General features: G+C 46.1%; 2 protein-coding genes across 2 annotated transcripts in view; one reads left to right on the plus strand and one right to left on the minus strand.

Moving 5' to 3' along the window:
• Positions 1-1,819: 1,819 nt before the first annotated feature.
• RCN1 (reticulocalbin 1) lies at positions 1,820-14,957 on the plus strand. Its single transcript, XM_059709207.1, has 6 exons — positions 1,820-2,259; positions 6,886-7,079; positions 8,088-8,266; positions 10,099-10,159; positions 12,715-12,914; positions 13,789-14,957. Exons 1-6 carry the CDS (start codon positions 2,006-2,008, stop codon positions 13,894-13,896), a joined length of 996 nt encoding a protein of 331 aa, XP_059565190.1. The 5' UTR covers positions 1,820-2,005; the 3' UTR covers positions 13,897-14,957.
• A 5,703-nt stretch (positions 14,958-20,660) lies between these two features.
• The window catches only part of LOC132241096 (uncharacterized), a 125,806-nt gene continuing 120,003 nt past the window's right edge, over positions 20,661-26,463 (minus strand). The window contains exon 4 of the mRNA XM_059709208.1: positions 20,661-21,102. Coding sequence (XP_059565191.1) covers positions 20,718-21,102 — 385 coding nt within the window. The 3' untranslated portion in view covers positions 20,661-20,717. The remainder of the gene's footprint in view (positions 21,103-26,463) is intronic.

Genomic DNA, 26,463 nt, shown 5'->3' on the forward strand with positions numbered 1-26,463 from the left:
AACCTGTCTGTTCTCAAGCACAGCACTTCCCATCTCATAAAAAGTCAGCTTAGGTGGGGTGAGGCACCGAGGACCAGATCCCCAGGCCTCACTGCTAGCTGGTAGAGAGGTACAGGATCACAAGGACATTACCGCTACTACTCTCAAACCCTACTGCTATCTGCCAGCTCACACGGGACCTTATCCTCTTCTCATACACCCACACCCCTGCTGTCTGTCTTATCCCACTCACCTTCAGCCTCAATTTAGATATCCCCTCTTCCAGGAGGCTTTCCCCAATCAGTCCCCAAGTCTGGGCCCTGTCCCTCTGCTGTACCTCTATAACGCTGAGTGCCTTCCTTTCGGAGCACTTGTCACGCTGATTTGCAATCCATGGCTGCTCAGTAAACCAATAGCCAGTATAGCGCTGACCTTTAGCAGGTGCCCAGTTTATTGAATGAGTGAATGTTCACATACCCTATTTGCTCTGCAGAGACCTTGACTGTGTAGTTTCCCATTGAACTCTTAGTACCCAGTCCAGTGCTTGGGCCATGGTGGGCACACAATGATTATGTGTTAGTTGATTAAAAGAAGTCTTCAAAAGGTAGATGCATTATACTGTTGTTAGCAATGTCCTGACATTCTTAATATGAGGACAAGAAGCACAGACCAGGGGTCTTTTCTAGACTATCAGGGATGGAGTGGAGTGGGGGGTAGGGGGGAGGGGCAGGGGCAGGGGCAGAACAGGGATAGCAGAACAATCCTGGAAGTACAGCTGTCAGGGGTGTGGGGGAGGGGCTCCTCTCTTAAACACACTTTTAGTTTTCTAGGGATTCTTAACCTGGGGCTCACGAGTGAAGCTTCAGAAGATCCGTAAATCCCCTGACAGTTTAACCCAACATCCATGCCAGTATGTGTATTTTTCTGGAAGAGGGTCCACGCTTTCGATGAGTCTGTGTCAAAAGACTGGACACAAAAAGAACTGTTGCCCTGGACCTGCACTGTCCAGTGATAGTCACTAGCCACATGTGGCGATTTACCTTTACACGTCAAAGCCTCAGTTACACTGGCTACATATCAAGTGCGCTCAGTGGCCACTACCTCCTGGACAGCCCAGGTATAGCGCATTCCCATCACTGAACAAAGTTCTGCAGGCGTCTTTACATTGGCAGCTTTACTCCAGAATCAATGCACAGACAAGATTTGTTTGGATCACGTGTTGCGTTTGCAAAATGAATTGTCATTATTTAGAGATGAAAGCATAAGCATCTGAAATCCCGATTTCTTTGGGGAAATGGGACTCTGCCAGCTTTGGGTCTGCACTCCTCCCGGTGCTGGAGTGCACGGGCTGCTCCTTTAGATGGGCCCTGGTCCTTTGAAATTACCTGCTTGGCCCTCCTGCACATTTGAGATCACGACCCTCAGTTCCAGGGGTCCTTGCCCACCCTGGTCTCTTTCCAATCTCTTGTGTTTGTGACCCAGACTCCCAGTTTGGGTAAGAGGGGTTGAATCTGGTCTAAGGGCACATCTTGGGGAGGGGTCTGGGGCTGAGATTGGGACTCCCGGCTGGAAGTTTGGGAAGCAGATCGGGGTGCGGCAGTGCCTCCCTCCTTTCACTTCTCCGGAACTGGAAGGAGAGAAAGGGAATTTTATTCTGAACATCTGTTGCTTGACAAAGAACTTCTTCCCAGTCTTCCCATAAGCCCTCCAGTCTCTAGCGCTGCATGCCTGGGCCCGCCCCCAGCGCTGAGATCAGGGGAGGGGCCGAGGCGAAACCCGAGCCCCGGCCCACCACCCGGGCTGGCAACGTGGCTCGGCGGCCCGGCCTCCCCCCCGCAGTCCGGCGTCCAATGGGCCCGTGAGCGCGCCGCCCGCAGATTCCCGGTCCGCGGCCGGGCGCGCGCGCGGGGCGGGAACTGACCGAGGGGCGGCCCGTCCCCTTCCCCCGCCGGCCCCAGCCCCCATTCCCAAGTCGCTTCTCTCGTCGCTCGCTCCGTGCCTCCCCGCCGGCCGCTCTCTCCTCCCGATGGCGCGCTGGAGCTGCGGCCACTGCCTGGGACTGGCCCTGGCGCTGCTGCTGGTGCTGGCGCTGGCTCCCCGGGCGCTGCGGGCCAAGCCCACGGTGCGCAAGGAGCGCGTGGTGCGGCCCGACTCGGAGCTGGGCGAGCGGCCGCCCGAGGACAACCAGAGCTTCCAGTACGACCACGAGGCCTTCCTGGGCAAGGAGGACTCCAAGACCTTCGACCAGCTCACCTCGGAGGAGAGCAAGGAGAGGCTGGGGTGAGCCGCGGCCCGGGCTGCGTTCGGGGGCGTTGCAGGTGCCCGCGGGGCCATCCGGGCGGGAGCCACGCGGAACTCGAGCCGCAAATCGAAAGAGAAATCGGCGCGCGGACCTGAGGGCGGGGTGCAGCGGGCGCGGCGGCGGTGCTGGCGAAATGTGCCTGCGGCCGCCGGGACCCCCGCGTGGAGACCGCCCCCCGGGCCGCGATGGCTCCCCGCGGGGAGGCGAGAACGTGGCAGCAGCCGCGGGAGCCAGGACGGCGAGGGCCCGCCCCTCCCCGTGGTTGCATCAGAAGGAAGGGTAGAGAGTGTACAAAAGAAGAGTTTGTCCACGGTGGCCTTTTAGTGAAGGAGTTCCTCCCCACCCTCCCAGTTTGCTTGAGATACTTCTAAGCAGGTCGCAAGGATGAGCATAGGAGAGGCTTGAGTCCTGGCCTGTGTCCCAGGACTGGGGCTGAGGTGTTCCTGCCTTCTGCCTCATCCCCCCATAACTCTGATGTAGGGATATCAAAATCCTGTTAAGAAGGGAGGGGCATTTGGGGATAGAGGATGAGGGGTGGGAGATGGAAATTGCTCCCCCCGCCCCCCTGTGTTCCCAGCAGATGTCTGCAGAGGCACCCAGTCCTTTGGCAGCTGAGGGCGAAAAGCGGGAGGGTGGTGTGGTGGATTGTAAACTTCACTGTTGAAAGCAGTTGAGTCAGGAACCAGACCAGGGAAACAAAACTTTGTCACATCTCAATGCACCCTCTGCAGGTTCCCTGGGGAGACACTGGGGCATTGTGCAAAGCTATCTGGAATCAATAACCGGCCTGATGGAGGATGGGCTGGGGAGGGCCCCAGTAGCCCTGCCTCCTGGGCACCAGGCCTCCTGGAACCTGGTTCCTGGGGGGTGGAGATCTTCACGTGCTGCTAAATGAAAAGGAACACAGCTGTCCCTGTGCTGCTGGAGGCCACCAAAGGCAAATGGGATTGGTTGGGATATAAGGCTAAATTATACCTATTGTGTAGGTGCACCATCTGCCTACTCTGATAAAAAGATCTTTGAATTTCAAAGTCACCTTCAAACAGTCACCTTTTATTTTGCAGAGAAGTACTTTCTCTTCCTGTTGGGGAGTTAACAATGGGGGCCATTGATGAGTTTAATGCGTTGTATTGCTTTGAGGCACTTGAAAACTGATTTGTTCTGGAGCACCGCGTGGCCCCCATTTGCATTAGTGCCAGTGAGCACGGGGGTGTTAGGGTTTGGCAAAGAGAACTTTGTAGTTTGCAGTCCTACAGCTTCCAGTTTAATGCCTTCATCGCGAAGGGTAAGCCTGGTGGTGAGAGCAAGGACTGATCGAGTTGGTCTGCCTTTGACCCTTGTATGGACACCTTAACTTCATTTGTTTATTCATGCAGCAAACATTTGAATGGCCACTGTGTGCCAGCTACCATATTAGGTACCTGGCAGGTGCAGAGAGAAAACCTGTGTGTGCACTAGGCCTCAAACTTCTTAAAATCAAACGAGACACAAGCAGGTTCTGATATAATTGCTGCGAAAGCACATAAAAACTAAGGTGAGCACACCCAGATGGAGCCCCTAAGGGCTGAGGTTGGAGAGAGAGGCTTGGGGGTGTAAGGATGGATCAGTTTGTGGGATGACTCAGAGGTTGCCCGGCATCCCACCAGAGCAAGGCATTTTCTGAAGAGAGAACAATCCACTTCTAAAGGTTTTGAAACAAGTTCTACTATGTGTCAGGCTGACTATGTCCTGGACTTTGTTTGGCATCTAGAGGATGGGAGCTATTAGGACAATAAAGGGACAGAGCAGAAGTGGGAAGTGAGAGTGGAGGGGTAACCAAGAACAGAGCAGGAGGGACCTCCGAGAGGTGGAGATTAGATGTTACCCTGTATGTGGCCGAAATGTCATCACCCATATTCTTGTTAGGAGAGTCAGACTGGCAGTAGGGAGGAGAACATAACTGAGGCATGATGGGGAGACCAGTGAAGGATCATGGCCATGAGCACCTGAACCAGGCACGCGGGTCCAGAGGGCAGGAGAGGTGAACCCAGAAGCATGTGGGAGGGAGCACTGGCAGTTCTCACTCTTGACTCAGCGTGGGGGTGGAGAGAGGGAGCAAGGACTCACAGATGACATCCGGGTCTCTGGCCTGGGCCACTGGATGGATAATGGACATACCACTCAATTGTAAGGTAAATCCAAGCGAGAAGTGGGGGAGGCAGAGGGTGGGAAATGATGGGTGTGAGTGATATGGGGTGGTTGAGCATGAAAAGCCGCCTCTCTGTACACAGCTCCTGGTGCAACAGTCCCCTCCAAGTCTGGGCTGCTGAGGGAGGAGCATGGCTGAATCTGGGCAACTTTGTCACCACCATCTGACCTGATCCTGAAAATGTGCCAGCTCTGTGGTCCCTGGGGACACCTAGGCCAGAGGGCTGCAAAGTGGGGACCTGTAGGCTGCCTGCTGTGACAAACAGAAGAAATGGAAGTCTATTTCTGGTTTCCCTTTGACACTCACAGGCCATTATTCCCATGTAGCAGTCATTGTCTGGAGCAGCTGGGGCACCCTTGTTGGCAGCTGGCAGGGGATCTCCAGGTTGCCCTGGCGGCTTTGTTCATTTCTGTCACCTGCTAGGTGTTTGTTGAGTTTTCCATCCACCCAATTACTGTCCTTAGTGGAAAGGCACATTTTCTTTCCTTTATTTCCCACCACATTCCTTGTGAAGTAGGTATTCCAGTTTGCAATTGGAGAAACTGAGACTCAGAGAATCAAGACATTTGCCTATCACACAGGACTAGGCAAGATCCAGGTGTTTTGACTAGAGCAGTGGTTGGCAGGCTGCGGCTCGCGAGCCACACGCGGCTCTTTGGCCCCTTGAGTGTGGCTCTTCCACAAAATACCACGTGCGGGCGTGCACGTGCAGTGCGATTGAAATTTCGTGGCCCATGCTCAAAAGTCAGTATTTTGTGGAAGAGCCACACTCAAGGGGCCAAAGAGCCGCGTGTGGCTCGCGAGCCGCAGTTTGCCAACCACTGGACTAGAGGGATTGACTTTGTCTGCATCATAGCTGCCTTTCCCAGTATCTCACTCCTGAGATTTTTTTAAAAGAGAGATTACGATCGTATTTATTCTTCCAACAGATATTAAGTTCTAGGTGTCAGGCTGACTATGTCCCTGATGTTATTTGTCATCAATTAGATGCTGTCTTTTCCACAAGAAAAGGTTATTCAGTGTCTGACATTAGGTCTCTGCTGGTCTGAGATTCTGTTCCTCAGACAGCTTTGGATAACTCATGGGCATGTCACCTCTGTGTCCCGGCGTTGGAGCAGTGCCTGGCACATAGTAGGTAGGTTTAGCACTGCAGTGTTGAAAGAATTCTGCTGTGTCTGGCTGTGGTATCCTGGAAGGAAGCCTGAAGATACCTGAGGCTTTGTCTTTCAATATGGAGAAGTTACAATTGCAAATGAAAGGACCCATTAAAGCTATTAGTAATGCTTACACCTGCCTGAGAAAGGAGCTCTGGCCCCTCTAGGTACCAGGTGGGAGATGGAGACTTAAGTACTTATGAATTCATTTCCCATATCTAATTAATCAAAAGAGAAACTGCCAATCAAAACTGCTGTTCACAGTAAGAAAATTTTACCACTGAGTTGATAGAATTCCAGCCCAAAGCAAAGAAACAAATCCCTAATCAACCTGTATGACCTCCTCCCAATAAGTGGACCATCAGGGTAAAACTTTTTTAAACATTAGGAATAACCTGTGGGTATCTTTGAAGTTTCCTACAGGGATGGAGTCCCTAGTTTGGACCCTTTGGCCTAGAGGTGGATGCTGGTGAATTCTAGCCTGAACTTTGCTTTGGACTAGTATTTGGTGTACCTCAGTGGAGTCCAGTGGGAAATTGCTAGAACCTGGGCCAGCTGTGGAACAGGAGATACCAGTGGGCATAGGGGTCTTGAAGAGCAGGGGGTTCGGGCTCCTGGAGCTGCTTAGCTGCTCACGTTTCTTGAATAGGTTTCATTGATGTCAAGGTTCTTTCATCCCCAACATTTTATGCTTGTCCAACAAGATCTGGTCTCTTGGCTTCAACTGTCAAGTGTTTGGCTACAAAGTGGTGAGTTTAAAAAACAAACAAAACCACAAAAACCACAAGAACTCACTTATCTGTTGGTTTACATAGAATTTTCCATTTTTTTAGATTGGACCTAAAGTCACTTCTTAACCCATTGTACCAAATACCAGCTGTGTGATCTTGGAACAGTAATTCAAGTTCTCTCAGCCTCAGTTTCCATTATTCTAAAGACTGCATCAGGGAAGACCGCTAGGTTTCACCTTACAAATCGACACTAATCAGTTGGTCATGCTTATCTGCAGAGCACTGTGTTGGATTCTGAGGCCACATCTCAGTTCATTAGGACAAAGGGTCATGACCCACTAGTAGTGTCTGCCAGTGGCACTGGGTGGGAGGAAGGCATGTCGTTCTTGGAAGAGATGAACTTGAAGGTCCTTTCCAGCACCATCGGATCATTGAGCTTGTGTCTATGCATTTTAGATTCTGCAGGCGTTTGATCTTTCTCTGGATCAGGATCATGCAAGTCTTGATAATAGCCTTGTTTTTTAACTACAGGAAGATTGTCGATCGAATTGACAGTGATGGGGATGGCTTTGTCACCACGGAGGAGCTGAAAACCTGGATTAAACGGGTGCAGAAAAGATACATCTATGATAATGTTGCAAAAGTCTGGAAGGATTATGATCGGGACAAGGACGATAAAATTTCCTGGGAAGAATATAAACAAGCCACCTATGGTTACTACCTAGGTAAGAGGTGCTGCAGGAGAGATTACACAGCTGGGGCCCACATAACAAGCTTTTTGCAGAGACTCTCTACTCCCTCATCATATCCACCCCCTTCGGGGGATGTCACGACCTCCTAAGTAGAACCTACTTGTGTAACATTCTGCTCTGCTTACTAAGAATGCACTTGGTTGCTTACTCTGTATGAGATCCTAGGTGGTGAGTGGTGACAGGGGTCCAGGGTCTAATGAAAAGTGATTTAGGTTGCCACCCTCCCTGAGCAACGGTCTCAAGGGTACACTCAGAACAAAGCAGAGAGGCAGCATGTCTGCCGTACAGTTCACAGTGCTGCTGATTTCAGATAGCAAGTGGACGGGAGCTATCGGGGCAGACTTCTGGTAGAGGGTGGCTTGGGAGCTGGGCCTTGAAGAATGGATTTGTATTTGGAGAGAGAGTGGGGGAGGTGGGTCAGCTGGAAGGGCAAAGGTACAGCGATGCATTTAGCAATGGGCAGGGTTTGGATATGAGACACACCCGTTTTGGGAATGACGGAATGGTGTGTGCAAAGCACAGGGTGCAGACCCGCTAGGTGTGTGGTCAACAGTGAGGGGACAGGTCTGAGAAGCACCGAAGATGCACACATTCACAGACGGATTAAGGGAGACCTTGAAAGCCAGGCAGAAGCATTTAGACAAAATGTGGTACTAGGGAGCCTCTGCATGTTCTGGAGCAGAGAATGATATGAGAGATGAAAGCAGGGTTCAGCAAAGCGAACTATGGCTTTAGTATGGTCGAAAGCCTGTGCTCGTAACCACTACTACAATTCCCTTAATATACCCAGTAGGGCTGTATTATGGGGTGGTAAGAAGGGGCAGATACGAGAGGCATTCTGAAATAAATGGTGTCAGAGAACTCGAGAGGTCACGATCTTTAGTCCCACGTGTCCTTCTTTGGGCATGAAGTTACCAGTGATCTGGCAGGAAATGCCTTCCCTAGCAGCCCAGTTGAAACGTTTGTGTGCACATCCTGCAGGAAACCCCGCAGAGTTTCAGGATTCTTCAGATCATCACACCTTTAAAAAGATGCTGCCACGCGACGAGAGAAGGTTCAAAGCTGCAGACCTCAATGGTGACCAGACAGCCACTCGGGAGGAGTTCACCGCCTTTCTGCACCCTGAGGAGTTTGAGCATATGAAAGAAATTGTGGTTTTGGTAAGATAAAAGAAGTCCCTAGGCTGGGAGAAGACCAGAGCAAATGCTACACCAAGCTCTTGCCTTGTCTTCCAAAGAGAGAATGTTCTTCATCTTGAGCGGAATTGGAGAAGGACCCTGAAGTGGAGTGCATTGGAATGCCTGTCCACCCAGTAAATGAGTCAGGGCAGGCTAGGTGCTGTAACAAGTAGCCCCCAATCATAGCCATTTATCACAATCAAAGCTTATTTCTTGCTTATACCACTTCCAGGGCAGATGGTCCCAGTCAGGTAGGTTTTCTGGGCAGTTCTCCTCTAAGAGCTATCAGGCAGCCAGGCTGCTTCCATCTTATATACCACCATCCTGTGGCCTCAAGGTCGTCCTGGTAGCTGCCAGCTGGTAGATAAGAGGAAATGAGGAGAAGGCAGTCAGTCTACCTAACTGCTCTGATCAGGAAATGACACATCCCTTCCTTTTTCATTCTTCTAGCTCCTGCTAGATGTGATGAGGCTGGGAAATAGTTTAGATATGTGCTCAAGAAGAGCAAATGGGTTTGATAAGGAAACTAGCTAGTCTCTGTCCACTTTTCAGCTTTGAGGGAACTAAAAAAAGACTCTGAAATGGAATACATTGGGTTGTTAAACTGTACAGAAACATAAAGTGAAAACCATGGCTGGAAAGGACGCTCCCCTTAGGTTGGGTCTTCAGAGGATGAATAGATCAGATCCTATGGGCTTTGAGGGTCAGCCATGCTTGTAAGGCCTCTGAGTGTGGCGGCTTTCCATAGTGTTTTGTGGAGTCCCAAATGTCTTTTTTTTTTTAAATATATTTTTACTGATTTCAGAGAGGAAGGGAGCGGGGGAGAGAGATAGAAACATTAATGATGAGAGAGAATCACCTATTGGCTGCCTCCTGCACACCCCTTACTGGGGATGTGCCCGCAACCAAGGTACATGCCCTTAATTGGAATCGAACCTTCAGTCCGCAGACCTACGCTCTCCACTGAGCCAAACCGGTCAGGGCAGAGTCTCAAATGTCTTAATATAATGTGGTCACTTGCTTCCTGGTCAGATAACCTGAGGCAAGCTGCCTCCATGCTGCGAAACAGGTGGCTGAAGCTTTTGTTTATAACCAGCTCAGGGCTATTTTAGTTATGCAGTTGGTGGTTGGGCCCACTCTTGACTCCTGCTTCATCCTCATGACCTAAGGACTGAGCAATGGCTCGGAGAATCATTTCTTTTTACTGCCCAACATCCACTTAGTGATAGCTGATTTGCCAGAGGGTGATGAAGATGAAGAATTAGCCATAAGTGGATTATGTGCCTTTGAGTTGCTGAGGCAATGGACATTAAACTCATTGAAATACTCCCCATGGCAAAATGCCTAATCTTGAAGTCAAATATGCTAAATACAGAACATAATACACCCGAAAGTCAGATAGACTTTTATTTCTTAATTGCCCGCTGTTTCATATTTTTCTGACACCACCCCGTGTTCATTGTCCAGTTAGCCCTGGAATCTATCTCTGACCATCTGGTCCGGTGGTTCTCAAGCTGGGTCCTCCCAGGTACCCCCTGGGGATGACTTGGCTGGATGGTGGAAGTGGTTGGGCTGGCATATAACCAGGGCATCTCTGGACTTCCACATACATTTTCATTTGAAGAGTGTTCTATGAAAACGGAGTGGGGAGGAAGGACGGAAACCACTGCATTGGTGCACAGGAGGTAAGGACAAGCCCGAAGTCACCAAGCGTTCAACCATAAAAGCCAGACGAAGGAGGACAGTAGTCAGAACTCTAAGACTGACTGAGAGCGCAAAGCCACCTTGCATTCTGTTTTATGTTTGCTTCCTAGGAAACTCTGGAGGACATCGACAAGAATGGGGATGGGTTTGTGGACCAGGATGAGTATATCGGTGAGTGCAGCCTGGGTCCTGCTCAGCTGTCCCCACTGGGCAACGTTCCTCCACCCACATGTACATTCTCCAGACATCTCTGTTAGCAACCGCTACAAGTCTGTAGGTGTCGCTCTTGTGAGGAACTTGTTACACCATCCCTAGTCGTGCAATGTCAGGGAGGAATTATTAGACCTCATTCAGTGGAGACGAGACCAGAGGCTGGCCCCTACCTGTAGGATGGCCAGCAGTTGTCCCCACAACTCTCAGAGGTGCCCTTCATCACGCTGTGTAGTTTTACCTTTGCGAAATGTGATTGGAGATGCCGTAGATGTACAGTGAGTGTAGAGCAGACAGTCTCAGCGAAAGGACTGAAATAAGACTGGGTCCGCAGGGCCTATAAGCTCTAAGTAGACAAAACTATGATCAGTAGAGCTACTTATATGCCCAGGCTGTCTGCAGAAAAGCATTCCTTCTTACAGGTAAATCCTGTTTTGTTTTTGATCCTTTCATTGGGAGGGCCATACCTAGCATTTTGTTCTGAAGGGCTCCACATGAGCAATGTCAAGAAGTGCATTTTCAGGTAACTGAGCACTGCCTGAATGCAACTCGAATGTAGCTGGGTCGGAACCCACCATTGCTGGTTAGAGTCCTTCCCGGCAGCCCCAAAGCCTCCAAGCATAAAGGACTGGAGCAGGCAACATGGAAATTTCTATTTGATCCTCATCAGCTGCTACTTCAGTGCTTTGGCGCATGGCTGCCTTCTCATGATACCTCCTCTTTTCCCAAATCTCAATAAGGAGAGCTGGTAAATCATTCGAGGGATGGGATCACTGTAATTCTTATACACATATTGATTAGAAGCTGTTGATTACCTTTCATTGTAAAACCAGAGCCCCGGTTGCCATCGGTCTTTGGCCTGTGGTTGTGTGACTTTGCCACCCCTTACCCAAGAACAAGTGCCTTCAGTAATGAAGGGCAGAATTGCTTCTGTTCGTTAGGAATTGATCCCAGGAACGTCACGCTGTTCTCTGTCAGTCTGTGGTGTAACAGGTAGCTTTCGCCACAGTCCTTAAAGTGATCTTGGTGGCACTAATTGTAGAATAACAGATGCTGACAGCCCCTCGTCAGGGCAAGAGCAGAGCTCTCCTCTTGCTTGGTGCACATCTGAGGGAAGGTTCAGAGCCGCAGACGCCTTGACAGTGGGGATGGGATTAGACTGACAGAAAAGGCTGGCTGATTAAAACCATGCAGCACTTTTGATTAAGGATGTGTGCTCTTCCCAGCTTTCCTGAACTCTGCATTGAAACAGTGCAGCATCAGAGGCAAAACTCCTTTAGTGGCTCTGCCTAAAACCAACATTCCATTCTTTACACTGAGCAGAGAGGCAGATGGGGGCATTGTACCTGCAAATCAAATTCTGAGCAATTTGCAGTCAGAAAGGCCTGTTGCATGGACTTGTCTAGCAAGTGACTTCTCTTCAGGAGGGAATGAGTGCAAACCCACTAATGATGTGTAATGGGAAAGAGCACAGTGGAATTAGAAGTTCTGGCTTCTCCACTTACTAGTTTTGTGACCCCAGGGGAGTCATGCAATCACTGTAAGCCTCAGTTTCCTCATCTGTAAAATGGGAATACACAGCACTGGATGGAGCTCAAGCTAATGTATGTGACAGCCATTTCTCAAAAACACTACGCAGATGTCAGGTGTGATTCTACCTTGTAGCAGAACCAAGGGTCTTACCTCTCTTTTACCTTCACTGCCTGCTCCCTGTACCACCTGACATTCCCAAGTTGTGTTTCCATTAAAGAGAAACTGCCCACAGGGTATCTCTCTTTTCTAAGATAATCTAGTAATTTAGAAAACAGTGCATAAACTTTGCCTTTTTCTCCTTTTGCCATTTTGTAAAACAGGGATCATGATCTATCTTATAGAATTGTTATAAAAATGAAATAAAGTGATATACGTGAAAACCCTTTGGAAATTATGTAAACGACAGTAGGAATGAACATGGTAGATAAGCCCATGTTTCTATGCAACCTCAAGCTCATACTAGCTGTGGCCTCAGTATTTTCATCTATAAAATGGAAATTATAACAAGACCTACTTCATAGGATTGTTGTGGATGTAAAGTACATTATAAAGTATCTGGACCATAGAAGGTGCTTGATGGTGATTGAGTTTTCACCTGTATAGTGCTAGTTTGGGTTTAGAGGGCTTTCATGGAAAGTGTCCCACTTGACCTTCATAATAACCCTGTGATTTGTAAATTATTATCATCTCTATTTTACAGACAAGGCAATTTCAGATTCAGCCATTGAAATGGGTAACTTAATCCTAGTCACTGAACTGAGTCATCTTTTATCTTCTGGCTCCTAAGCTCAGTTCTTTCTATTCCACCAAGCGACTTTCATAGTGGATAAATCATTGCAATATTATTCTCAAGAAACTGCCCACCAGATGTCTGGGTTAGGTCTCTAGATTGGTCATTGTCCTTCCAAAAACTCAGGAGGTCAGATTTTCTTTGATGTACCTTCCCACCTGTCTTCCTAACCAAGATCAACCTTCCTTTCCAGCGGATATGTTTTCCCACGAGGAGAATGGCCCTGAGCCAGACTGGGTTTTGTCAGAACGGGAGCAGTTTACTGAATTCAGGGACCTGAACAAGGATGGGAAGTTGGACAAGGATGAGATTCGCCACTGGATCCTCCCCCAAGACTATGACCACGCACAGGCTGAGGCCAGACATCTGGTGTATGAGTCGGACAAAAACAGGGTATTTCACATTCTTCTGGAGTCAGTCTTTGAAGGGAGACAGTTTACATAAGATTGGTTCTGTTTGCTTTTTTGTGATAGCATTGGCCTGTGCCCCTGTGCCTTATTGACATTTCTCATTCTTGCCCTACGTCAGAGACCTGTAAACTTGACCCAATACCATGATAATCCACAGTGAGATCATTAGGTCAAGACATTCCTGGAGAGTCAGCTATGGGCCAGAGACTTACATTCACTCCCATTTCCTAGAATTGCAGAATTTTGTTTGCTGTGGGCAGGGCATGGATTTAAGAGACACATCCTGCATTGCCTTAAGACAACTTTGTTCATCCATTCATTCAGTCAGCAGATATTTATCCAATATCCATGATGTGTCAGGCACAAGAAAGTCCAGCCCATTAAAACATAAGGCATCCTCAGGCAAGCGCACACTTCTAGCTCTGTGCCCAGCACTTCAATATCTATTGATACATATCCACATAAATAAGTAAGCAAGATTTATGAAGACCTGCCTTTTTCCACTTTGATCACTGCTCCAACTCTTAGGAGACAATTGTGTGGTATGCGGTCCATGAAAGGGAAGTGGACTTCTTCAAGGCCCTTTTTGGGAATGCCAGCACTGCTTGTAGACAGTTGGTCGAGCTTCTGAATTCCTGGGGGGACTTACCTAATATATTTTTGCACAGCATTTACAGCAGGAGGCTGTTGCAGTTTGGGGTTTCACAGTGCAGCAATGGTAGATAAAAGAGGTACCTAGCAGCTTCTTAATTAATAAGTGTAGCGTTTCAAATGTTGCAAATCAGTGAACTAACATAGAGCTTCATGCTATTCAGTTACTAGAGCTTCGATAACACAGCTCTTTCCTCACCCGGCAGGATGAAAAGCTAACTAAAGAGGAGATATTGGAGAACTGGAACATGTTTGTTGGAAGCCAAGCTACCAATTATGGAGAAGACCTCACAAAAAATCATGATGAACTTTGATACACACTCAGCGTAACATGACAGACTGTCATGGGCTTTCTTTTATTGTCTTGGATGGTTGCTACATTTGTCTAATTTATAGCAGTTGTGTCCCTGAAACAGCAGTTTATAACCTCAGATTGGGCTTAAAATTGCTTTTTACTCAATGTTTACTGCGAAATAGTCATTTCTATGCCTTCAATAAGATATCTCTACAAACACCTTAAAATCTTTGTAAATCACAATATTTTTGGGGGTGGGGATACATTACAGAAACGTGACTTTTTAGCCTTTTTCATTAAATTTAAAGGGGAATAAGATTAGAAAAAGCCCTATTACTGAGAAGTTGGGTGGGTTGGGGGAGCATTATATGGAGTGACTGCTATGCATTTTAACTGAAATTTTTATATTTGCCACATTGAAAAATTAGTGAGGGAAAACTGATAAAGTTACAGTGGTGTCATCCTATGAGGGCTTATTTCAGAACAAGTCTAATACTTCAGATTCTTCCTTCTTGACTTTGTACTCTGAGCTGTTACTGTAAGTGGAGTATAAAACCTCTGTGCATTTTTCTGTATGGACCTGGTAATGTGCACAACAAATCCACATCTTTGTTTTTGTTTTGTTTTTTTTTGTTTGTTTTTACAATAAGAATCAATGAAGAAAGACAATGTGAAAAAGAAAGGAATGTTCGAGGTAGGGAAAGATGAATGGCAGGCATTTGGCGAACTATAGGAAAATGGTAAACATGTTGTTATACTTGGGAAGATTACCTTGACATATAAACGAGGTAGGTCTGATCTTTGATAAAGTGGATAGAGAAGTGATCCATTTCCTTGCTGATCATCGCTAGGAATGAAGGAGGGAATCCCAGGGAAGCCTGCCTGGTGGGGGCTGGACCCCAGTCCCAGTGATTTCCACGACTCTTGGACCTGCCAGGGGACCACTCACACCGTGGAATTAGGACAAGGTGATGTTCCAAGCCATTGGCTGAACTGGAGGAAACGTTTACAGGTTGCAATGCTACCTTATAAGTAGGAAGTGAATGAAATAAAAAATCCCACTGAGGATTTTCTACTGTGTCCTGTGGTGTTTGACTTCACATGTACTGTGCCTTTATTCACAGAGAATTAAATAGGATGGGTTAACGTGAGTAAAATTACAAAGGGTCTGGGGGTTTTAGATCAAGTACTAAGAATGTTCAGAATATCCTTGTATTTACTGATTTAATAAATGGGTACTTCCTTCTTCCTCTATGCTAGTTAGGGAATCTGTAGCCCATTTTAACATCTTTCTGAGATAGGTCTCAACTGGAAGAATACCCAGATTTCTCACCAAGCCCTCTGAGTCTGGTCCCTTGCTGTCTCATCAGCATCACCTTATCACTCTCCCATTTGCTTCCTGTTGCTGGCCCACTGCCTTTCTGGTCCTTCAACACCAAGTTCACTCCTAGGTTGGACCCTTCACACTTGCTGTCCCCTCAGATTCACAACACCATCTCTCACATTCTCTGGGAACTCAAAATGGTACTTCCTCAATAGAGCCTTCCAGACGCCAACATTTATAGTATAGTCACGTGCCACTGAGTAACAGAGATATGTTCTGAGAAATGTGTTCTTAGGCACTTGTGTTGTGTGACCATAGAGTGTATTTATACAAACATAGATGGTCTACCCTCCTACACTCCTAGGCTAACTGGTAGACCACCATCGTGTATAGGGTCCATCATTGACCGTTGTTAAGCAGTGCACGATTTTAGTACCCATTCAAATCCCTATCTCATTTCGGTTTCATTTTTTTTGATACAGATTTCCATTGATATTTGTTTCCTAGGGCTGCTGTACAAATTACACAAAGTGAATGGCTAACAGACAACCAAAGAAGCTCATTCTCTCAGTTCTAGAGGCCAGAGTGACATCAAGGAGGCTCTAGGGGAGAATCTCTCCGTCTCATCCTGAGATCCTTAACTTAGTTACAGCTGCAAAGACCATGTGCCACTTAACGACAGGGATATATGTTCATATTCACAAGTTCCAGGCTAGGAGGTAGACATGTCTTGGGGACCACCATTCAACCAACTATAACACTTGACATTATCTTGTTTGTATATTGTTCATCTTCCCCAAGTTAGAATTATGAGCTTTGAGAGAACAATAGAGTCTGGTCCATCTAATTTACTCCTATTTCCAGGAATTTGGAACATGAGAGCCAAGCCTATAATAAGTACTCCAAGTATTTGCTGAAGAATGAGAGGTTGTTAGCTTTAATTAGAGAATATATGTCAGGGGAAGAAATTTTTTTGGAAAATATAAACAGTGAACATGTGCTGAATGAGAATATAAGTAATTTTGTCCAAGATTCCACAGTGATTAGATGGCAGGGACAAAATTCAAATCCAGATGTTCCTGTCTTCAAGATCTCTGTAATGAGAAGTACTGTGATGTCACAAAGCATTATTTATATGCTTAATGGCACTGAAAGCATTAATTGCTAGGAGCCAAAATCTGTCCAAGCAAAGCATGAACACATTTTGTACCTCATGTCTCTTCTTGTAGGTGTTTAGCACTAAGTTTCACTGCTCCAAATAGCCAATCTGACATAGGTTTCCTTTATTTCTCTGCTCTCCCACAGTACATGATTACACGGTCAGGAAATGAAAATAGCTCCTTCTACCTAGAAACAGGCTGACAACATTTTTTTTTTTTTAAGCAGTGAAAACCTGTCTTTAAAAAAATTAGAAATTCTGTGTAACCTAATTATAAGCATAACACTTTAAAAAGGTGCTAACATTCTTTTTCCCCCAAAAGGGAATATCGGTTGATTTATTAAGTTATACACAGTAAGATGTTAAATATAGTTTGAGCACTAAGTTTTTCCTTTCAAGTCAGTGCACATAAGAAGAGAACCCTCAAAGAAACCAGGGCTTCTGGGGCTGAATTTAACACTATTTAAGGAAAGAACATCATAGCTAGGGGACATAGCTGTTAACATGGTGATTTGTAAAGCCTTAGATTTCTAATAGGGTCTGACTGTTTCAAGGAAAACATATTTTGTTTCTAGGTAACATTTCAAGTCTGATTATGAACAAATGCTACAAAATCGATCTGTAATGAGAAATACTGTAATGTCACAAAGCATTATTTATATGCTTAATGGGACTGAAAGCATTAATTGCTAGGAGCCAAAATCTGTCCAAGCAAAACATGAACACATTTTGTACCTCGTGTCTCTTAACGTAGGTTTTTGAATGAATTCAAGTGTAATGAAAATGTAGTTAGAAAGTCAGCAACACCTGAAGGTTTTCTTCACCCGCTTGGATTATCATAGCTGTTTCTTGTTAGCAATGGCACGAATCATACCTGCTCAGAAGTGCCCAGCAAACAGCAGACACGTGGCTACTTGTTAGCTCGGCTCTAAAACATTGTAAAGTAGTGAATAGCTGGCTGGGTTTTTTTTAAAGTTTCTCTAGATTCATTTTGCCATCTTTCTAATAAAACCTGGCTTTTTCCTAGTACGTGCACCTAGATCAGTGATGGCAAACCTATGACACGCGTGTCAGAGGTGACACGCGAACTCATTTTTTTGGTTGATTTTTCTTTGTTAAATGTCATTTAAATATATAAAATAAATATCAAAAAATATAAATCTTTGTTTTACTATGGTTGCAAATATCAAAAAAATTCTATATGTGACACGGCACCAGAGTTAAGTTAGGGTTTTTCAAAATGCTGACACGCTGAGCTCAAAAGGTTCGCCATTACTGACCTAGATTTAGCTCTCTCTGTATTCTTAAAACTGAGTTTATAGTGTTAGAATTTCCCACTAAAAACCATTAAGTGCCATCATGCTCACTGCTGTAGCTCACACGGAAGTATTAAAAACCTGAGAAGTGGAAAGATTGTGTCATAAGTATTTAGAGTAGTAAGATTTATATGAATTTGGAGATATATTCAGAGTCTATTGTCACTCTTAATTCTGGTCAGTTCTGGGGTCCAGGGCTGGGGGATACCCACCATTCTGTGAGCTGTAAATACCTCTAATTTTTCTCATCAAATAGAAAACAGTGTCTGATTCCCCAAAGAAGCACATGAAATGAAATACTTTTCTTCCTTGAAACTTATGGAGTGGGAGCACTTCTTTTCTGATAAATACAAATAGCTGTGCACCAGGCACCAGGCCAAGTACTCACATACGTTTCTCACATAACCTTCACAACAGGCCTATGAAGTTGGTACTTGTAAGAAAGAGGGTAAGCTGGCTTGTGTTGCGGTAACAAACAATCTACCATTTCAGTGGTTTAAAGCAGCCGAGGTTTAATTTTTGCTTTTGCCAAGTCTGCTGTGGTTCTGGGCAATTGTCCATGGGGCTCACTGTGTGTCTCCAATCCACCCATGTCCCCTGGAGAATTAAGCCAGGCCATCAAATGTAGTCACTCCTGAAAGTGACTTTGGTCCCCCATGCTCATTTCCATTGGTCAAAGCAAGTCACGTGGCTACGTCTAACTTCAAGGGAGTAGGAAGTGCATCCTGCTGTTGCTCAGAGGGGCAGGGTGAAAGCCTTGGTGTAACAAAAATGTCATTCCTGGTAAACAGTGGTAACTGTACTATTTTCACCATTTTACAGGTAAGAGAACTATAAAGGGAAATAATGCCCAAAGTTACACAACTCAAATTAGGTGACTATATAATTGATTGTCCAGACCACAATATCCTTGCCAGTGAAGGGGCACAGTCTTAATCAGTACCTCCCCAAATCTGGGGCAACCTGCCTTGCCCACCTTGGGATTCAGAGACCCACTCTGAGCCTCTTCTGGCTGGGATCTCCCTCATGGGTTGAGAAGTTCGTGGGCCAGAGGGTTTTGCTCACTCAAAGCCAGGGCCTTGGCCTCTAGATCACGCTCCAGGTCCCTGCAGCACCCAGAACCCCCTGCCAAAATGACCCCAAGCCTCTTCCAGAGCCTGTGTGTGCACCGCCCAGGTGGATTTTCCAAAATGCAGACAAAGCCACACCTAGGCCCAAAGGACCCCAGGGGCAGCTGGTGGACTCAGTTTGAACATGCAGGTTGGAGTGTTCACACACACACACGGAGCCCCTTGGCAGGAAGAAAAATGGTGGAATGGCCCATAGACCTTTTCCACTTTTACTCTAACCTCGGGACCCACGGAAAAAGGAGTGAGCCTGCCGTCACACTGGGACAAGCAGCCCTGTCCTGGGAAAACTGGAACCAGTGGCTCCCCTATTTAGAAATGGCAGATCCAGGAGGATCCCACCCTCTTAATTACCTGACTATGTTGCCTCCAATTTAAGAACTTCTTGGTGAAACCACGGCTAGTGTTATTATAATTTTAAAAATTCATGGCAATGCATGTTGTAATTTGAAAATTCAGGACCACTGGGATGAGATGGAGAGTTGGTGGCATGGAAAAACAGGTCCAATAGCCTGGCTGGATGAGAGTTCTAGCTCTGCCTCCCCGGGGCTCTGTGACCTTGACAGGTCACCTTCCTGCAGAAGAGCCTGTTCTGACTGTAAAATGGGGACACCTCTCGGAGTAGCTACAAAGATGAGGTGAGGTCATGCCCGTGCAAGAACTTTGAGAACTGAAACATGAGACACAAATTAAAGGAGCTCTCCCTGGTAATCTTTCTGAGCAGGTCAAATGCCAGAGGTCAGATAAATCAATACGTACAAACACTAGGCTGCTGGTTAATAGTCTTTCTGAGTCCCAGAATTATTGTGTGAAGTGTTTTTAAAACCGCAAAATTGATCCATTAGTAGGTGAAGTTGAATTGATTAAATGACAAGGGAATAGCATTTAACATTGTTTTTATCTTGGAGAGTGTATTCTAAAGCTGTTTATTCATGGCAGGACTTGGAACTGAATTCAGAAAAAGCGGATCAAGAGTCTCCGAGTGTTCAAAAAACATTCAGGCATCCAGCTGAAAAAGCTCACTCAGAATCATACTTGCAGAGGAGGAAACTGGGGCCCGGAGAGATTAAACCTGAACTTTTCCTTGTCACAGGATCGAGACAGAGGTGACTAGAACTCTTCCCCCAACTCCTGCTGTTCTCTTTGAAGCCTCAATGTTCTCATCTGAAAAATGGCAACATAAGGATTACCTAAGGTGATGACCGTAAAGCCCTGGGAGTAGTCAGCACTCAAGAAACAGTAACCCTTTATGATTATTACACCAAAGTAGGGTCCTTATGTGTTTCAGCATCAAAGATTCCATTTAATGTCCCTACTTTCAAACTTCAGTGCATGGCATAAGTGATTGAAGGAGGTTTTCGATTTATCAGAAAATCGTCAAAGGTGTGTTTGCTGTTTTAAATACATAAAATAAAGGTGTGTTTGTTTGTTTTTTTAAAAAATTTACATCTTTTAAAAAAAGGAATTCATGTGGTTAACTATAAGAAGCTGAGGACATTAATGAATCCTATCAGATTAGTGATCACAAACCACCGGAAGTGAGGCCCCTGCTGCTCAGATGTTGGAGATTTCGATGCACATAGAGAGGACTCCAGGTGGACTTTTGAGTCCAAGGGACTCACTAGCTGAATGTCTTGAGGCCAGTTGACTTCCACTCTGCAAACCTCTTTCCCGCTCCTGAAAAAGGAGGGAAGAGCAGTCCTTGCCTCGTTGGGTGGTTGTGAGCATTTTGTTCTGGGCCTACTGCAAGGAGAGGCTTCATCAATGGAGGGAGATGACTGTTATAAAAACTTTAAGAAATTGACAGTGATTTTTAAGGGTAAAAAAATACATATGCTAAGGAATGAAAGGAAATCGTTTAGAGAATAATCTCAAGTTTATTCCTTGACAGGCACAATTCCACACACAGACATGTCACACGGAAGCCAGCCTCCTCAGCCTCAGGAGGCCCCTCCTGAAGTCTTCTGGGAGGCTCACGGGCTTGCTGATGGCTGGATTCACAAAAACGTGGACCGAGGACCCAGTGGTACAGGCCAAAGTGTCAAATTGTGCCAGCTTGGGGTGGCCAAAGAAAAAGCCATCACTGAGGTCACGGTGATCTGCTGTGGGCGGCTCCTGGGCGGGCTTGGGTGGAAACAGAGCAAGGCGGTAATGCACACTGGAGTGGCCCACTTTCTCCACGGCCAGAGCAGCCACCGGGACCTGAGGGAAGCCGACCGGTGCGTGGAAGGTGCACTGATTGGTCACCATGAACCCCACCAAGGGGGACGTCAGCAAGCGGGTTTTCAGGCCGCAGTACCTAGAAGGTTCAATCACAATGCTTATTCCGGGTCAGCAGGACGCGCTCTCCCAGCCCAGTGACAGTGTGTTTCAGCAACACTGACCTCAAAGGGCCTGGAATCAAATCCCAGCTCCGCCACTCACTAGCTGAGTTACCTTGGGCAAGTTAATCAACTTCCTTTTCCCTCAATTCCACAACAACATAATGTCCATAACTGCGGTACTACCTCAGAGACTGTGAGAATTAAATAATGAATATAATACAACACTTAATACACGAACATTTCCTAGACATAGTAAGTTTTTACAAACATTGGCTATGATTAATATTATTATGTCCATCTTGCCCTTGCTTCTTATCATGAAAAGCCAAGTACTTTTGTGTACTTGTGTGTTAAATGAGAGAAAAAGCCAGGTACTTTTGTGTTAAATGAGAGGGAAAAAAATTCATTTATTAGAGATAATTGTCTCTTATCTTCACTGTGTAATCTCTTTTTTTTTTTATTGCTTAAAGTATTACAAAGGGTATTACATATGTATCCATTTTATCCCCCCGCCCTAGACAGTCCCCTAGCCTCCCCTATCCCCCAGTGTCTTATGTCCATTGGTTATGCTTATATGCATGCATACAAGTCCTTTAGTTGATCTCTTACCCCCGTACCTCCTGCCCCCCAACCCTCCCCGGCCTTCCCGCTGCAGTTTGACAATCTGTTTGAGGCAGCTCTGCCTCTGTATCTATTATTGTTCAAAAGTTTATAATGGTCTCTATTGTCCATGAATGAGTGAGATCATGTGGTATTTTTCCTTTATTGACTGGCTTATTTCACTTAGCATAATGCTCTCCAGTTCCATCCATGCCGTTGCAAATGGTAAGAGTTCCTTCCTTTTTACAGCAGCATAGTATTCCATCGTGTAGATGTACCACAGTTTTCTAATCCATTCATCTACTGATGGGCACTTAGGCTGTTTCCAGATCTTAGCTATGGTGAATTGTGCTGCTATGAACATAGGGGTGCATATATCCTTTCTGATTGGTGTTTCTGGTTTCTTGGGATATATTCCTAGAAGTGGGAACACTGTGTAATCTCTTTAAGGACAGGTACCAGGTCTTGTTTATTTCTTGTTTGTTGACTAGAAATGAGGTTGCACTTGAGATCAATTTGGAGGTTGAACAGAATCACAGATGAAGAGTGTAAGGCCGAGTTCCAGCCTCTCCCCTCCTCCTCGCCAAAGAGGCCACTTATGATTTAAACATTTTAATCACATTGTCTTGTCTTCTTTTCTTGAGAAAATTAAGATTGGCTGTGAGAATTCACTGTAAGGGAACAATCTTGTAAAGGTTTGACTGTGGAGCTGGTCACTGAGTCACTGTTCACAGCCAGGAGACAGACACAAGCTTGCCTCTGCCCAGGGAGAGCACCGAACGTGCCTGAGGCCAGCCACCTGGGTGTCCACTGAGGTCACCCATTGCGACATTAGATGCGTTCATTTACTGACACAGAAGGAAAGCCGTGGAGTGAAAAGTATCGGGTTATACTAGTAGAACGTATGTGCCATTCGATCTCACTGGTTTTACAAGAACATGTTTGTTTACGTACTCATTGTCCAGAAAAAAACTTCGAAAGGATCGATTCCAAAATGGTTTCAGTTATCTAGCAGTGGAATTTGGGATAACTTTTGTCTTCATTTTGCTCATGAATTTTCTAAAGTGAGTGTGATTTGCCTATGAAATAAGAAATGAAGTGTTGTTTTTAAAAACTGTCTGAATATGGATCTCATTTTTTAAAATATTTTTATTGATTTCAGAGAAGAAGGGAGAGAAAGTTAGAAACATCAATGATGAGAGAGAATCATTGATTGGCTGCCTCCTGCACAACCTGCACTGGGGATTGAGCCCACAACCAAAGCATGTGCCCTGACCTGGAATCGAACCGCAACCTCCCGGTTCATAGGTCAACACTCGGCCACTGAGCCTCACTGGCCCAGCTGAATTTCATTTTTTAAAAAGCACTGGCGAGATGAGCAGGCTGGATAAACCCAGATTCTTCTTGTGCCCATGAGGATCCTGCTCTGGCCGCCCTCCCTGAGGGCCTTCCTCATGAACACCTGAGGGGGTAAAGGGAGGCAGGAAAAGAAAAGCCTTCCCTCCAAGGTAACTCCAAGATCCAGTGGGAACCAAATTCCCCTTTTGTTGTTTCCCCTGTTTCTTTGTTGATTCTCTTATTACTCTGCCACTTTCCTCATTCTTTGAGGGCACCGACAGGAAAGAAATAGCACCTCTTCCCACCAAGAGAGCAGAATTTCATGAGCTCCTTGTGCCCCTGAGCCCAGCCAGAATACCTTTAAATAATTAAAATGCAGAGGCACTTTTAAACAGTGCCATCGTGGATGAACGCCTGGCGGCCAGGGCTCTGCTGGGTGCATTGATTTTGTATTCAGTTTTCAAAACAACCCTGCAAAGCAGCTCTCATCTTTCCCATTTTCCAGGAGAGAAAATAAGTGGAGAAGCCGAACAAGTTTCCCAAAGACACGCATGCGGTAAGTGGTGGGTCAGGCCCAAACTTCAGGCTCTCTATGGCCAAAGTTTAAACTGTGTCCTCCATTCTGACTTATAGGTGGTGAAGCCAAAATCCACATTTCAGTCCAGTAGATGGGTTGCATTTTCTTTAAGTGTTTTGTGACTTTAAGAATTACATTTTCTTTAAATGCTGCCTGACAGCTTCACTACGTTTGGACAAGAGAGACTTCGTGGTTGCAAGTTCACAACCAAATCTGATCTGGCTGGTGGTAACAACAGAGTAACTTAGTGAGAGTTTTGGTCATTGTTTCATCTTTGCAGGGGTTTTAATTTTATCAGCATTTATATATCTGCATATATTCTAAATAGTCAAATAGTTGCCCAAAGCTTATTGCAAAAACAGTAGTTCTCTAGCTGGTTATATCTTTGGCCAAGTTCTTAGAATAAATTCATTCATTCAACAACCTCCACTGCTCTTTGTAAGTTATTGAGGTTAGAACATTAAGAGAGAAATCGTGCCCTCAAGACTTCTCAATTTTAGGGGTGGAGGGTGGGATGTGTCAGCTCTTGTCCTCCCTTCAGCGAAGGAAGGCGCTAATCGTGTTCCTTTCTGGTTCCCCTTCCACTCTTTGCTTCTTCTTCCTTTCTTCCTCTCCTCAACATTCATTTATTGTGCACCTACTAAGTTACAAGGATGTGCTAGGCCTGGAAGAGAAAACAATAAGCAAGCTAGACAGGGCTAGTAGCTGTTCTTGTGTAGCCTGGGTCTAGAAGGGGTACAATCACCATGCTGTACGATGAAAGCCTGACTTGATCTAGGGTATCAGGGAAAACCGGAGGAAGTTTTTCCTCAGAAAGAGGTTTGAGCTGGAGACAGGTGTTGAGAGACTGACTCTGATCCAAAAATCAGGGCGTAGGCAAGTAAAGTAAAGGGTGGGAGCCGGCTGGTGTAACACACGGATGTGGTAGGTCCGTGGTCAGTGGAAAGCAAATGCTCAGTCTGACCCAGGAAGATTCAGACTTATAAAAACTACTGGGCAGACTAAATAAAATTCATGTGTGATCTGCCTGGATTTGTCTTTCTGGCCCCTAGTTTATGACCTCTGGGAGAGGTGGTAATTAAACCATGGGAGAGGGAGAGGTTGCCTAGGAGAGAATACAGAAGGGGGTCAACCTGAGCCCAGGTTTACAGCCTTACAAATGAAGAACTGGCTTTGAATAAGCTCCCAACTGGTGAACTCTTAGAACAAGTGACTGATATGGTGTCTGATTCTGATGCCACCGAATCATCACATGAGGTGAATGCCCGCCTTCCATGCTTTCTTATCCCTGACTTAGTGAACTTTAGCATAGAAGGGGGTTGGAGCTGGAAGATCCCTTGGGGATCATGCAAGTACCTGGCTCCCCAACACTGGTGAGGGTCAGAACCCGGGAAACCTCCAGCCCCTTGGTGTCCTCCCAGACCTCCTGAATCCATCTGCAAGGTGGGGCCCAGGCATCCTGACTTCCACAAGCTCCCAAGTGATCCGAAGGCACGCACCTACCGTGAATGTTGCTCTTCTAGGCCCACCCCCTTGGATAAAGCAAAGCCCAGAGATGAAGTAAGTTGCTCACCTGCACACAGCTGGAAAGGGGCAGAGTCTGTCTACATTCCAGCCCTTCAGCAGGTCAATTAAACTCCCCGACCCCAGATTCACCGCCAGCTCAGCCTTGAAGACCAATAAATCTCTGGGGCATTCACGACTTAGATTCAGATCAGATGCTTATGAGCCCACCCTGATTTTGTACCCAACTCCAACAGTTGAGTTCAGTCTTACCTATTACTCCCCTCTCCCATGCTCCCGCCTTCTTTCCTGCTGCTATAATTAGGTCCTGTCTTGACCACTGTCCTGCCTTCACCCCGATCCTGAGGCCCTGCCTGCGTGCCTCCCTGGGCTCTGGTGCCTCTGCAGCAGGAGGCAGTGTGCACATGCAGGACCTGGTGCCTCTGGGTCTGTGTGAGGACCCAGCCCTGCTGCCTCCTGAGGTCTGGAGAGAAGCCTCAGTCAGGAGGTAGGACAGTGGGCGTGTGGCACAGAGACAGCTTTCAGAGGCCTGAAACTATTCTTGTCATTCTCTGTAAACAGCATAGAATGGGCCATAGCTTGTGGTCAGTTACCTGGAATACCAGGGCAGGATGTGAGATGGAGCAAGTATCTACATAAGCCTTTGCCCCATGCTGTGTTTATCTTGCCTTACCACTTGGTATTTCTAAACCAAGTAGCTATCTGCAAATATAAGAAGCTAGTATGATGACAACAGCCACATTAGGGAAATGCCCAGACGCAGTTGGCTGCAGATTGTTGCTGTTGCGAGTTTCCCAGTGCATGCATTGGGTCCCCAAACTGAGCAACGCGAATGAACAGCATCTGCTGTCAGAGCAGAACGCTTTCTTTGCAACAGTGTTCTTGCCGCAAGTTTATTCTGGTAAAGCAGTGTGAAAATGACAAGAAAATCCAACATGTCTCAAGAGGCACAATATGTAACAAGCAAAAATCTCCCAATCCATGTTCAGGGTCTGATGAAGAATTCAAGACCAAAAAATTAAGGACTTGAAACAAATTCATTGAAACATTTTGACTGAAAATAAGACGACCGTGACATTATGCTCAATTAACAGGAAAACACAGTCTTAAAGGGTAAATGCGGTAGATGATGATCTGTTTTTTTGGACATGCAAGGAAGAATCAATCATTAAGTGAGACTAGATTCGAGAGGAACTTTGAACCCAAGCACAATGATATCACAACTGTTGTCCTTTTTGCCTCTGCTAGAGTTGCTCTCTGAGAGAGAGATTTCAAAGAAAGAATCTCTGAAAGTGAC

This window comes from Myotis daubentonii, chromosome 9 (assembly GCF_963259705.1).
Source record: "Myotis daubentonii chromosome 9, mMyoDau2.1, whole genome shotgun sequence".
Lineage (NCBI taxonomy): Eukaryota > Metazoa > Chordata > Mammalia > Chiroptera > Vespertilionidae > Myotis > Myotis daubentonii.